This window comes from Calidris pugnax, unplaced genomic scaffold (genome assembly GCF_001431845.1).
Source record: "Calidris pugnax isolate Ruff unplaced genomic scaffold, ASM143184v1 scaffold29, whole genome shotgun sequence".
Classification (NCBI taxonomy): Eukaryota; Metazoa; Chordata; class Aves; order Charadriiformes; family Scolopacidae; genus Calidris; species Calidris pugnax.
The window spans coordinates 1,732,277-1,746,308 of NW_015090768.1; the positions used below are offsets into that span (position 1 = coordinate 1,732,277).

The window sequence follows — 14,032 nt, forward strand, 5'->3', positions numbered from 1 at the left end:
CAGCCACAGCTTCTCTGGGCAACCTGGGCCAGGCTCTCACCACCCTCACACCAAACAAGTTCTTCCCCACATCTCAGCTCCATCTCCCCTCTTTCCATGTCAAACCCTTCTCCCTCCTCCTAGGGCTCCCCTCCCTGACCCAGAGTCCCTCCCCAGCTTTCCTGGAGCCCCCCTTCTTGAGGGACTGGAAGGGGCTGGAAGGTCTCCCCGGAGCCTTCTTTTCTCCAGGCTGAACCCCCCCAACTCTCTCAGCCTGTCCTCCCAGCAGAGGGGCTCCAGCCCTCCCAGCATCTCCGTGGTCCCCCTGGGACAGAAGAAACCTCCTGGTATTTTACTCCTGCTCACTCTGGAGCGTGTGAGCAGGCAGGAGAGAACTGGAGAGAACTTGTCAAGGTTAGGTTGACGGTTGGACAAGATGATCTTTAAGGTCCCTTCCAACCTAGACGATTCTGTGATTCTGGATTTGGGGTTCAGGGTTGTGTTATTCCCGAATGGTTTGCGGAGCCCCAGCGGGAGGCAGGGGGGGAACGGGGGCCGGGGGGTGTCGTGGGTGAGTCTGGGCACCTCAGGGTGGCTTTGTGGCAGCAGAGTCTTTATTATGGGTGGTGATACATGCAGTATGGACCCAGCTTAACACTGTTTCAGTAAGGATTGGGGACAGTTTCGCTTGTCAACCTGCGGCGTTTGTTGTGGCATCACTGGAAGCATAAACAGGAGCTCCCACAGCACTTCATGGTTGGGTTTGGGGGCAGAAACCCTGTCCCTATTTTTAAAAAAAGCAAAATAATTCCCGTGGGGGTGCTTGTTTCTTTTATTTTTTCCCTAGCAGGCTCAAGCAGGCAGTGTCATCCAAATGGTTCCAAGCTGGAGGAGCTCTTTGGTGTCTCCATGGGGTGCTGGCCCCTCAGATCCATGGGGATTTGGGGAGGGGGGCAGCCCCCAGAGCAAGGGGCTGTTTGGGGTGGGTGCCGTGCGATGGATGGACGGGGCAACCTGGGCCAGTGCCTCACCACCCTCCTTGTAAAAACCTACTCAAATAACTCAAAAAAATCTATGGTTTTGAGTTATTCAACTTTATTTCTTTTGGAATAAAATAGATCTTGTGACGAGATAACCCTTTTGAACCTTTTTTTTTTTGGCTGAGGTTTCGGAGCCGCAGTTTAAGCTGAATTTACCGAACTGGAGCGCATCGGGAGCTGTGATACCTGGGTGTACTTTACCAGGCATGACTTAATTACATTTCACTCAGCAGGTGGTTCGTAAATCCTAGATCTAAGAAAGTAAAAAAAAAAATATATATATATATATTGGTGTTTAATTATCCCAGTGGGAGCTCCGGTTCCGTGCCCAGCCGCCTACCTGCGAGCGCCCGCTGCACTGTAACCTCGATACCTAAAGCCTGCTGAAAAAAAAAAATAGGGCAAGGCCTTGAAAAATAGGGTTTTTCTAGGGAATGGGGACAGCTCCACCTGTTTGTTGGTGTTTTTGTTGTTATTTATAAGAAAGGAAAACAAAACCAAGTGTATGAAGCGCGCTGGAAATCGTTTCGTTCTTTGTGGTTGAACCTTTGCTGGGCAGAGTGCGGCTGGTGAGCATCCTCCTTTTATAAACAAGCCTAAATCCTCAGTTTTCTGTGCAAAAAGTTGTTTTTTTTTTTTCCCCAAAGGATGAGCTAAACCTTCTCCCTAGCATAGCTGGTCTGTGCGTTTATTGACTCTGCTGTTAATTACAGAGCCCCAACCTGGGGAGGGCGGGCAGCCTCGCTCCCTCCCACCTGCCCTCGTTAGCACCTGTGCCTGTAATTATTCATTTCACTTTCAGACAAAGGGGGTGGGGATGAGAGGTGAGAAGTGGCACAGAGTGCCATGGTGTTCCCTGGGCTGGACCTTGGTGGGTCCCATTGGGGTTTGTGATGCTGCGATGGAAGCTCTTCTTCAGTTGACCTTCTCAGTGCACCTTCTGCTCCTCCAGAAGCACAAGAGCATTAAGAAAGGGACAGGTAAAGCTGCACCATGAGCTGGGGACTGGAGTAAAGAAAGATTGTCCCAGAAATACATATCTATGGTGGTGGCCTCGCAGGTGGGGACACCAAAGGGCAGGGTGGCAGAGCAAAGCTGCGAGCCCCTCGCTAGCCAACGTGAAACATGAGCACCAAAGCTTCCTCATGTTATTAGTCCAGCCAGCCCAGCTGGGAAAAACCCTACCCTGTCTATTTTCAAACATAACTGTTGGTGTTTTTCTTCTGCAGAAAGGCTTTGCCTTGGGCACGGTGGCCGGAGAAGGTGGGACCGATGGTTTTGTCCCTTTTTAGGTTGTGAGTCAGAAACAAGTGTGAGCTGCAGCTGTTGCTCGGCTTCTCTGGGGCCGGGGGATCTGGCATTGTCCACTCTGGGTCTGGCAAACCATTGGTTTGGCGTTGTCCCCCCAGGGGACAACCCATGGGTGACCGGGGTTGTCCCTCACTGTGTGCCCCCACCGGGGACCCCCAGCTACAACAGCCTGAGATGGCACCACGTGAACTGCAAAACTCCTTGGAACTTTGTTTTTTGGTCCATTTATTGGACAGTGAATAGTTGTGACTGAATTCTGGGGGACACGAGAGGTCCTGAGGAGAAAAGTGGTGGGATACGCTGGGCTTTCGGGGCGTCTTTGCTTTTGTCTCGGGGCTGCCCACTGAGCATTGAGGGCTTGTTTCCTAGAAATTGGAGCAGTGCCCTCCCCGACTGAGGGGGTCTTTTCTTTAGAGAGTGACTTAATTCTCCCAGGAGATACTCCTGGAGACATCCCTGTCCCAGAAAACCCTACTAGGGGGCTCTGAAACCCCAAGTTCTGCAGAACCCCCTACACCACCAATGTCAGTCTTGCAGTTTGGTGCTGTTGGCTGAAAAACCCAGTGTAGCCCATGAGAGCTCCCAGGGCTCGAGATGGCCACGGCAGCTCGTTAGCAGGGGGAGGTTGCCAGGAACTCGGAGGGAAAACAGTATTATTGGGTGATGACCTAGTTGTTTGTAAATCTCTCCGTAGAAGAGATTTAGTAATCTTAGGAGGACTATTAAAGTAATGCTGCTTCTGTTTCTTTGAAGATGAGGAAACGCAGCAATTTAATTTTCGAATGTTATGGTTTGGCGTGGTTGTTTTGGGGTTGTTTTTTGTTGGTTTTTTTCTTGTTTTTTTAACATCTAATTTATTAACAAAGCTAACCAGCTGGGAAAGTGAGCACTGAAACTTTCCTAACGAGGTCACGCGTGTAGGGTGGGAAGGGAGTGCAGGGAAATCCAAACCTCTCTGGTGGCAAAAGGGGGGCTTTGGGGGTGGGGAAGGCTGAGTGAAGTCAGCCAAGGCTTGTTGTGGCGAAATGGGAGGAGAAGGGTTTATCTTTTAATTTTGCAGTAATTAGGTCTTAACCTTATGTCTTTTTTTTGACAAAAAAGAGCTAAAATCAGAGGAATCAGCAAATGTTGAGCTATCTTGCTTCTCAGAGATGCGTGTGTTACTTTAAATGTTTATACATTACGATATAATTTTAATACAAATTAATTGCTTTGGGTTGTTTTTTTTTCACACCGTAATTTTTCAATATATTAAGTGAAAACTATGGGGTCTGGAGTGGGAGTTTGTAGTGGATCTGTGCGAGACAGCTCCCTGTTCTTCCAGAAATGATTATTTTAAAGCCCTCGAAGCCAGTTTGCAAGTTCATGGTGGAACTCGGAGCTGTTTATCGCCTCTCACAGCCCGTGGTGGAGGTTCCTGGTTGGAATTCTCATTTTTTGGGAATGCCTGAGCACCTCAGGTGTGGGGAAGCTCTGACCGTCGTCTGCGGGTCCATTGAGTGCCTGTCCCACGAGTCACTTGGCCACCTCGGCCCCAGGGACCTGCAGAGGTTGTGGCCACGTGCCCTTTGGTGCTGGTGAGGAGGAGGAGGAGGCAGCAGGGAGAAAGCAGTGCTCCAATCCTGTGGGCTTATCCTGGTCAAAACCCAATCCCCCCAAAGGTCAGGTCTTCTGATTCCTCACTGTATTCTGTGCAGAGTAAGTTTCTCAAAGTAGCTGGTCGTCTCAGATCTACTCTCTTCTCTTAACCACACAGGAGGTATCATTAGATACCTGGTGCAGGAGGTCTTCTTCTAGAAATGACAGTCCTGTAGCAAGAACATCCTCCAGACACGGCATCAGCACCTTTCCTTGGGCCTGGGGAAGGGTCAATGATGTATTTTGGCGAGCTGTGCCTTGTTTTGGGCACCTGGGCATGGTGTGGCCTACCTGGGACCATGGTCTGCAACCCCATGTTGGGTGTCAGGGAATCACAGCAGCAATTGGCCCCAGAGGCTGTGCTGGGGGCACCACCTGCAAGGATGGTCCTGTTATCATTTATAAATGAGTTTTAAGTCTGATTTACAGGTTGAGCAGAAGTCCTGGTTGGACTTCACAGTCTCAGCGAGTGCCAGGATTAGGCTATGAAACCCAGATCCAGCAAAGCCCCATGTCTGGTAGTTCTCCGTTGCCATCCCTTGCTTTGGGTGGGATGGAATCAAAATTTAGGCTTGAATAATGTGATGGCTTTGAGCAGAATGGGGTCTGGGCACTGGTTTTGTGTGTTGGAAGGGGGCTGTGGCAGCCATCCCCCTCCCCATTTCTCGTGGTGCATCAGCAATGGCAGGAAGATGAACAAGAACTGCAAAGTCTGTGTCCTTTTAAAGGTCCTTTCTAGGAATTCTAGCTTAACAGTCAGCTTTGTGATAACTAAATTCCTCAAGTTATCTCGAGCCTGTCCGGGTTCCCTCTGGACGGCATCTTGTCCTTCAAGCGTGTCAACTGTGGGATGCAAGGTCATTCTGATTTTATAAAGCTCTGCTTCTGTGGCTGTGGTGAACAAGACCCTGTGTCCCCGCCTTGCTCGGTGTTCTGGCTCGTTGAGTTGTCCATCACTGACTTGAGCTGGAAGAGGCCTTCTTCTCTGAGTCATGGCACTGCAGGGCTTCCGTCGGAGGTGGTTGACGCACCACGGCCTTTGCCTTGAATTCCAGAGAGTTTTCCCTTGGTGTTTTACAAATAACATAACATGCGTTCAACGTATGCCTCCCATCATCGCTTAGGACCAGAAACATGCTCCAAGGAGCTTGCCCTGTCCCGGCAACAAAGCAAAATGTCTGAACATTAAACCTTTACGAAGAGATTTACGACTGTTTGCAGACAAAGGTGTTGATGCTGTGCCAGTCAGGGCAGTTTGCAGATTGAATCACCAACTCTCCCATCAAAATGCATTCTTCATGTTTGAGTGCTACAAATATAAGTAATGCAGGACGCGTACGCTGTGTGCTTGGTGAGGGTAGGAGGGGTCTACAGAGGGATCTGGATGGGATGGATGGGCCGAGGCCAATGGTGTGAGGTTCAACGAGGCCAAGGGCTGGGTCCTGCCCCTGGGTCACACCAACCCCATGAAGGCCACAGGTTTGGGGCAGAGTGGTTGGAAAAAAACACCTGGGGGTGTTGGTTGACAGCAGTTGAATATGAGCCAGCAGTGTGCCAAGGTGGCCAGCAGCATCCTGGCCTGTGTCAGGAACAGTGTGGCCAGCAGGACTGGGGCTGTGAACGTCCCCCTGGACACAGCCTTGAGTGCTGTGTCCAGTTTTGGGCCCCTCATGAGAGGAAAGACCTTGAGGAGCTGGAGCATGTCCAGAGAAAGTTAAAGAACACAGGTGTCTCAGGTGCCTCTGATGTGGGGTATTTAGTTTTTTGGTTTTTTTATCAGAGTTAGGTCGACGGTTGGACTAGATGATCTTAAAGGTCCCTTCCAACCTGGACGATTCTATGATTCTATGAGAAGGGCAACGGAGCTGGTGAGGGGTCTGGAGCACAAGTCTTGTGAGGAGCGGCTGAGGGAGCTGGGGGTGTTCAGCCTGGAGAAAAGGAGGCTGAGGGGAGACCTTCTTGCTCTCTTCAACTCCCTGAAAGGAGGGGGTAGAGAGGTGGGGGTCGGTCTCTGCTCCCAAGGAACAGGCCATGGGACAAGAGGAAATGGCCTCAAGTTGCCCCAGGGGAGGTTTAGGATGGATATTGGGGAAAATGTCTTCCTGTAAAGGTTTGTGAAGCCTTGGCAGAGGCTACCCAGGGCAGTGGTGGAGTCACCATCCCTGAAGGGATTTCAAAGCCGGGCAGAGGTGGTGCTGAGGGACATGGGTCAGTGGGGGTTTGGCTGTTGGAGGGGATCTGGGGGGGGTGTGACTGATTTGTGGTGTCCCACATCTACCATGGGTGCACTCAGCTGTATTGACCTGGCATGTACCAGGAGTGAGCTCCGAACCCAGGGCTGGTTTATGCTGGAGGGCAGAGAAGAAGACTTAAAACCCAGGCCCTGCTGAGGAGCCTGGAAATGATGGAATGTGGCAAAGTGGGGACTCGGAGCAAAATATCGCTGGGCAGGCAGGATCGTTGCTGGGAAGGCAGCAGTGGCAGCCAGGCTGGGGTGAGAGAAACCTGAAGCCTGGAGGAAAGGCTGAACGTGGTGCTGGGAAAGGTCAGATGCAGCTCCGTTGGACTGGAGTCCCTGCAATGTAATTAATGATTTAAAAACGGCACCACGGAGCCAATTATTCCCATGGATGCGTGGAAAGGCGACAGTGGGGTTTGTCACTGTCCTGCTGGAGATTCCGAGTGAGGATTGGCACAGGAGGGACAGTTTCATGGGGCAGGACTGTCCTAAACCAGCTGTTCTTTGAAGTTCTGGGTACCTGAATAATTTAGCAATAAGCTCTTTGCTGCTGCAATGCAATTAGGGACATTTTCCCTGTGTGATGCTGAAGGATCCTCTGCTCCCTGCATGGGTGGTTTCCCTCCAGCAGCAGCAGTGGGGGCTGAGGTGCCCCTTCCAGTCCCTAAAGAAGGGGGGCTCCAGGAAAGCTGGGGAGGGACTGGATGAGGGAGGGGAGCCCTAGGAGGAGGGGAAAGGGTTGGACCCTGAAAGAGGGGAGATGGAGCTGAGCTGTGGGGAAGAACTTGTTTAGTGGGAGGGTGGTGAGAGCCTGGCCCAGGTTGGCCAGAGAAGCTGTGGCTGCCCCATCCCTGGAGGGGTTCAAGGGCAGGTTGGAGGGGGCTTGGAGCAACCTGGTGTGGTGGGAGGTGTCCCTGCCCAGGGCAGGGGGTGGCACTGGGGGGGCTTTAAGGTCCCTTCCCACCCAAACCATGACTCTATCCCCATCCTCAGGCACTCAGATGGCAGCTCTTCTCCCTCCCGGTACCATCTGGGGTGACCATCCCTTCCCACACAGCTGGCCCCATCCCACAGGAGACTGGCAGGCTCAGAGGTGGACTAGTGGTGGGATGTGGTGGTGGCCACCCTCCACTTGGGAAGAGCACAAGTCGATAACCCCACATCACCCATGAACACCGGGAAGACAGAAGCGATGGGATGCACAGGAGGGGTTTTCCAGTGTTTTGGTCACAGGGCATTGTTTCCTGAGCAGCCTCTCAGCTCAAAACTCTTGTTGCACAGAATAATAATAATAAAAAAACCACCTTTTTTACAGGGTGTCGCGGTTGCCTCTGTGTCAAAGCACTTTAAGGTGCTGTGAGACCTTCTGGAAAACTAACCCTGCTTTTTTTTTTACCCAAACAGAGCTTCACTGCTTGGCTGAACATGTCTGGGAAAACAGCTAGCACCACCAACAACATAGCCCAGGCCCGACGGACTGTCCAGCAGCTCAGGATAGAAGCCTCAATAGAAAGAATAAAGGTGAGACCAAATTTTCCTTCACCCCTTTCCTGTATTTTCCCCCCTCCCAGCTGCAGGGCAGTGAGACAACGGAGCGTGTGTGCCTGCATTTCAGTGTTTGCCCCACCTCCAAGTGTGGCATTGACATTTCAACCCCACAAAACTCTATATATCTAGTTTTGGTGGCCACCACCAGCCCTGTCCCCAGGTAGCTCGGTGGTTTACGGGCTCAGGGGAGAACTGAAGCAAAAATAGGAGGTGCAAATCAAAGAAGGCAGGTATGAATTTCCAGTTTTGTGCCTATTCTGTGATTTTTGGTTCCATCCCTTGGCTGGCTGAGGGCTGTGTCTGCAGGGAAGGTGAATCTGGATGGACATTTTAACAAAAAAAGGAAAAAGGGGAGTGGAAACTGGATTTTTTTTTTTTTTTTTTCAGACAGAAAAAAAGCCAAACTGGTTTCCAGCCAGCAGGGGTAGGAGACCAGCTACATTGGGCACTATTGCCCTCCTGGCTTTGGCTTTGGAAGGGCAGCCCAGCAGATAGCCAGCTTCTCTGCGCAGCGATGCCCTCTGTCAGAAGACACTTCTCTTCCCTGTCCCCAGCCCTAGGGGTGACAAGTTCCTCGTTAGGAACCCTCTGTGTTATTTTGAACCTCCTCCTGTGTATTTTCAGGCTCCTGTAGAAGCTGTGTTGAGTTGAGCATCACTTTTTCAGGTGAAAAAAGGCTCCATCCTTTTTCCCCCCCTGCAGATGATGCCAGAGCAAGCTTGGGACAGGAGGAAATGGGGTCCTGGAGGACATGTTGGTCCCTCAGGTCCCACACAGAGACTTTGTACATTCAATCATGGTACCAATCATGGGAAAATATCATTTTATGGTGGTTGTGTTGGTTTTTTTTCCCCCCTGTCTATCCAGGTGTCGAAAGCCTCAGCAGACCTAATGCTCTACTGTGAAGAACATGCCAAGAAAGATCCCTTGCTAATGGGCATCCCGGCTTCAGAGAACCCTTTCAAGGACAAGAAAACCTGTATTTTATTGTAGGAGAGCAGCAGCTCCTCCACGGCCCCCCCCCGGGCAAAGCCTCTCTAAGGTACCGGCTCCTCACTGTGCCAGAGCGGCCGCTCTTTTACCAGGCCTATAAACCATTTCTTCAGCTTTTTCCAAGCGTTTCTTCTCTTCCCTACCTTCAGTAGGAGGTTTCCACCTGAATTCACCTCTTTCTTGTCCAAGGGGATGGGGTCTGTGTCTCCCCATCCCCGGGATTTGTGGGGGGGAACCCAGGGTCACTCCGCAAGTTTAAATGCGACCAAAGTTGCCTGAGCTTTGCTGAGGGAGCGGAGGCGAAGGGGCAAAACACCTGATTTTATGTTTTTTGTTAAATTCTGTCTGCGGGGAGGGGGGGTGGAGCTGTGTTGGTGGCCTGTGGTTCTGCAGAGCCACGTTTCTAAGTGCATTTTCTAGCAAAAACTACCTTGAAAAAGGATTGTAGCAGCCGGTGGTGAGCTCCCAGGAGCCCTGCCTGCTTGTGGGGGGGAACCCAGGGTCACTCCGCAAGTTTAAATGCGACCAAAGTTGCCTGAGCTTTGCTGAGGGAGCGGAGGCGAAGGGGCAAAACACCTGATTTTATGTTTTTTGTTAAATTCTGTCTGCGGGGAGGGGGGGTGGAGCTGTGTTGGTGGCCTGTGGTTCTGCAGAGCCACGTTTCTAAGTGCATTTTCTAGCAAAAACTACCTTGAAAAAGGATTGTAGCAGCCGGTGGTGAGCTCCCAGGAGCCCTGCCTGAAGCCTGCCTTACGCCGGCCTCTCCTCTCCTGACACAGGTTTTTTAAATTTTAACAGCCTGCCTTACGCCGGCCTCTCCTGACACAGGTTTTTTAAATTTTAAAACCCCAAATATCCAGATTCAGAGACCCACAGATCAATTTGCCTGCTTTTTAAGAGGAGATGAAAAATAGCGGGATCTTCAGCCTTGATTCTGCTTCTCTGCGTTTTCGTCTCTAATTAAAAATCAGTGTTAGTATTAAAAAAACAAACCCTGTCAAAAGAATGAAAGGCTGCAAGTTTGTACCTCCCGAGCTTGGTGCTGAGCTGGAGGCACCGCTCCCTCGCTCCAAGCCCCAGTTACAGTTTGTGCAGGGAGTCAGAATTTTTTAAATTGATTTTTAAAGGGGGTTAAAAAAAAAAAAAAAAAAGCCAAATTCTATCCGGATTGCGGTTACATGGATAAAATTGGAGGGCCTTTCCACCAAGTAAGTGATTTTATAGATATACAGAATAAAAAAAGTCTTTCTCTGTGTGTGTGCGCGTATATATACATATTAAAAAAAACCCATTTTAGTAGTATATTTATACAAACAGTGTGTATTAACAGCAAACTTTGAAGGGATTGGAAATAATACCAACTTCAGCCTTTCCCTGTAGCTGGTGGTTCAGGGGCTGAAGTTACAATTTGCCATAACCGTGCGTTTCTGGAATGGTATTTACAGAATTTAGTAACCACTTGTAATTTACTGTCTTAACGTTGCCTATTTGTCATTTCTATATTAAATTATATACACACGACTGAGATATATTGAGAAATCACAGATTTGTTTAACCAGCCTCCTTAGCGAGCGGCTCGAAAATCGACAGACGGAAAATTGTACTGCTTGTTACTGTTTTTATAATTGGAGTATTTTTCTAGCGACAATTTAAAAAAAAAAACCAATAATGTAGATCCACACTAATTCTTTCTACTGTGTTTGTGTCTATCATTTTACAACACACCTTGTTAAGAACAGTAATTAACTTGGTTGGGCCGTGCAAGATGGTAACTGGGTGGTGATTTTTCGGTAAACTCTTTATTTTTTTTAAATGCAATATATAGGGATGTGGTGAAAGCTCCAGCGGTTACCTTTGCGTTTTGCTCTTCTGCTCTAAATACTCCCGTGAAAGAACAGGAATTGTAAAGTTTGGAGGAATGAAAAAAAAAAAAAAGGAGAAATGAGACCATCTGCATCCACGGCTGTGGGGGAAAACCCACGGAGGGGACACAGCGGGGTGACACGGCGATGCCACCTCTCTTTTCTATCAAGTGGCCCCACCACCACTCCAGAATGGGTATTTATTCTTTTTTCCCCCCATAAATTAAGCAGCCAGCTTGTTACTTCTGGTTTATCTTATTTTTTAAATATTTTTCTTATTTTGTTATCTATTTTCTATTTTGGCTCTTTAGTGCTGTGTTGCATTAAAGGCAGAAGGGCCGGTTGGTGACTCGGAGCCCAGACTCTTGCTAAAACAGCCCCTTGCTAAAATATTTCTGTTTTTTCTATGCTCCCAGCTTTTCAAAATGCATTTTCCTCAGCTTCCTGGAGCTGCTGAGCTGCAGTGGTTGGACTTGCTGGTGCATCGCTGGGAGTGTCCTCCGTGGAAGGGTGCTGGTGAGGCTGGGGTGGGGAAGGCCCAGTGCTGGTGGGACCCATACCCCTTGCTCCCAACCCCAAAAGAACCCAGAACCTGGCTGTCCCCATAGCATTGGGTGACAGCAGGACAGGTCTTCTGCAGATCAGAGAGTCATTGAATGGTTTGGGTGGGAAGGGACCTTAAAGATGGTCTCATTCCACCCCCTGCCCTGGGCAGGGACACCTCCCACCAGCCCAGGTTGCTCCAAGCCCCCTCCAACCTGACCTTGAACCCCTCCAGGGATGGGGCAGCCACAGCTTCTCTGGCCAACCTGGGCCAGGCTCTCACCACCCTCCCACCAAACAAGTTCTTCCCCACATCTCAGCTCCATCTCCCCTCTTTCAGGGTCCAACCCTTCCCCCTCCTCCTAGGGCTCCCCTCCCTCATCCAGAGTCCCTCCCCAGCTTTCCTGGAGCCCCCCTTCTTGAGGGACTGGAAGGGGCTGGAAGGTCTCCCCGGAGCCTTCTCTTCTCCAGGCTGAACCCCCCCAACTCTCTCAGCCTGTCCTCCCAGCAGAGGGGCTCCAGCCCTCCCAGCATCTCCGGGGCCTCCTCTGGCCCCATCCAACAGCTCCATGTCCTTCTGGTGGTGGTGGTGGTGTTTAGATCTTGTCTCAGGTAGAACCTGTTCTGGTCAAACCGATGGTGCTAAAAGGGGGGAATGAGGAGATCTCACAGGATCTGCCAGAGGTCCCCCAGGTGGGACAGAGCCCTTTCCCACAGCCGGGACCTCACGCTGCGTTTTGCCAAAAATGATCAGTTTTGGCTTGAACTTGTTGCTCTGTCTTGGTGCTTTTTGGTTTTGAGTCCAGTTGAGTCTTGGTTAGTTACAAGCCATAAAAGGAGGCTCCTCCCCAAGCCAAAGCTTTCATTTATACATATATATGTGTTTATATAATTGTGTACAGATATAGAGGGGGATTTCTTTCTGCAACTGCCTCGTTTTAACTGGTTTTATTAAATGAGGCCTGAACCACCTTCATCCCCGCTCCCGTTGGGGTGGGGGAGTGGGAGCAGGACCCCTGATATTGGTGGCAGCACAGAATTAGCCCAAAATTAAAGAAAATAACCCCCAAAATAGCTTATTTTGCTAGTAAGTGGTAAGCAGAGCATCAGCTCGAGTCCGAGTCCAGAGCCTGAAAACATTCCATGTGCAGCTCCTCCTTTTGGCTCATTAATTAATTTAATGTCCTTCCTTCCCAGTGCTGGTGGGTGCTGCTGGGTTCCTCTCCGGCTTTGCCATTTCTGGAATGGTTTTGGGTGAAAAACCCCAGTGTTCGGGTGCAGGGGTGGGTCATGGTGGCGTCCCAGTTGGGTGGTTTGCAGGGTGGGAGATGGGGGCTGGGGGAGAAACCGGGGTAGAACTTGGTGAAATTGCAAATTTTTGTGATTGATTTTAATGCCAAAAATGGTGATTTGAGCCCCCCCAGCCTGTTGCCCATGGGAAGGAGCACCAGGGTGTCTGGTGTGCGATGGAGAAGGAGGGTTAAAATATTCCCCAAGTTGTATTTCTGTGTGTTTATGGTCAGATGGGGGTTAATTTTTTTCCTTAATAGCTGATATTTGCGCTGTTAAAAATCCCATGCGATGGCAGGAGGGAGTTAAATTTTATATATAAAAAAAATACATATATTACATACATATATATTTTAATATATATGTATTTAAATACATCCCCAGAGTGAGGCAACAGCCAGTGGCTCCCCTCTTGGGGTGCACTTGCTTTGAAAATGCCCTAATAATGAAGCTAAAAGTAATATATCTTCAGAAAACTCCCTTTTTGTGCAGCCCCCGTGGCCCCTCCTCACCCCATCCCCTTGTTCCTGGCTCCGTGATGGGGCTCAGGGTGTGTGTCCTGATCCCCTGGTGCATCCCACACCCATCCCAAGTCCCCCAAGGTCCAGAGATGCCACCACCTCCCCGCTCCCCAGCTACGTGCGAGTGGCCACCACGGGGAGGGTGAGGTGGCCCCATGGCCCTGGGGCCAGGTGGCATCTTGCCATCCTGCTCGAGCAGGAGAACTGGTCCAGCCTCCCCGCAGGCAACGGGACACCCCGGCCTTTGGAGCCCCAATGGGATCCAGGGAATCAAACATTCCTCCCATCAGGAATCCCCACATTCCAAGAAAAGGCAGGTTTCTGCAGGAGCCTCAAAAAAAAAAAAAAAAAGAAAAAATTAATCACACTTCCTCTTTGGCTTCTTGTTTTTAATCTCTGCTGGTGAAGTGGCAGCATTGAAGAAAAATAAATCCCGTTTCCCCCAGTTCCTGCAGCGCATCAGCTGCTGGTTCCTGTAATGGCTTGGGAGGGGCCAGGAATAAAACCACCCAGGACCTTGCCCACGGCCAGGACACGGAAGCAGCTGCCAAACGAGCCCTTTTGACTAATGAAGGGGGTCAGAAAAAAAAAAATAAAATAGAAGCCAGGACCAAGGGGTAGAGTTTAAAAAACTTTTATTTCAAAAAAAAAAAACCCAAACGAAAAAAAAAACACCCCACAAAAAAGACCAACCAAAAAAAAACCAAACCACCCCAGAACACTATCTAATTTCAAACAGTTCTATTAAATGTAGCTGCTTTAAGCAGCCAACTGTGCCAGGACGCGTGGCTGCAGCCCAACTGCTTCAGGGCCTTCTGCTTCTCAAACCTCCCAAGTATAAATAATTTTATTATTTTTTTTTTCCATCAATATCATAAAATAACTTATTATTATATATCTTAGCATAAAAACTTGAGAATTAACATCCCAAAAATACAATAAAATTGTAAAATGTTGCGATTAACTTTTTTTTTTCTTTCTTTCTTTTTTTGCCTTAAGGTATTTAAACCAGAAACTGCAAGTTGCGCTTTTAAAAAAAACAAGAAATAACCACGGGGGTCTTTTTTT

The 14,032-nt window shown here is 49.5% G+C and overlaps 1 protein-coding gene and 1 long non-coding RNA gene across 2 annotated transcripts in view; both read left to right on the top strand.

The window, feature by feature from the left end:
• GNG12 (guanine nucleotide binding protein (G protein), gamma 12) overlaps window positions 1-9,221 on the top strand; it is a 17,756-nt gene extending 8,535 nt beyond the window's left edge. Inside the window, exons 4-5 of the mRNA XM_014937854.1 lie at window positions 7,612-7,728; window positions 8,623-9,221. Coding sequence (XP_014793340.1) covers window positions 7,633-7,728; window positions 8,623-8,748 — 222 coding nt within the window. The 5' untranslated portion in view covers window positions 7,612-7,632 and the 3' untranslated portion in view covers window positions 8,749-9,221. The remainder of the gene's footprint in view (window positions 1-7,611; window positions 7,729-8,622) is intronic.
• Window positions 9,222-9,249: 28 nt separating this feature from the next.
• On the top strand, window positions 9,250-10,433 carry LOC106885572. Its single transcript, XR_001411463.1, has 2 exons — window positions 9,250-9,527; window positions 9,577-10,433. It is a non-coding gene; the product is annotated as an uncharacterized LOC106885572 (long non-coding RNA).
• The last annotated feature ends 3,599 nt before the right edge of the window (window positions 10,434-14,032 follow it).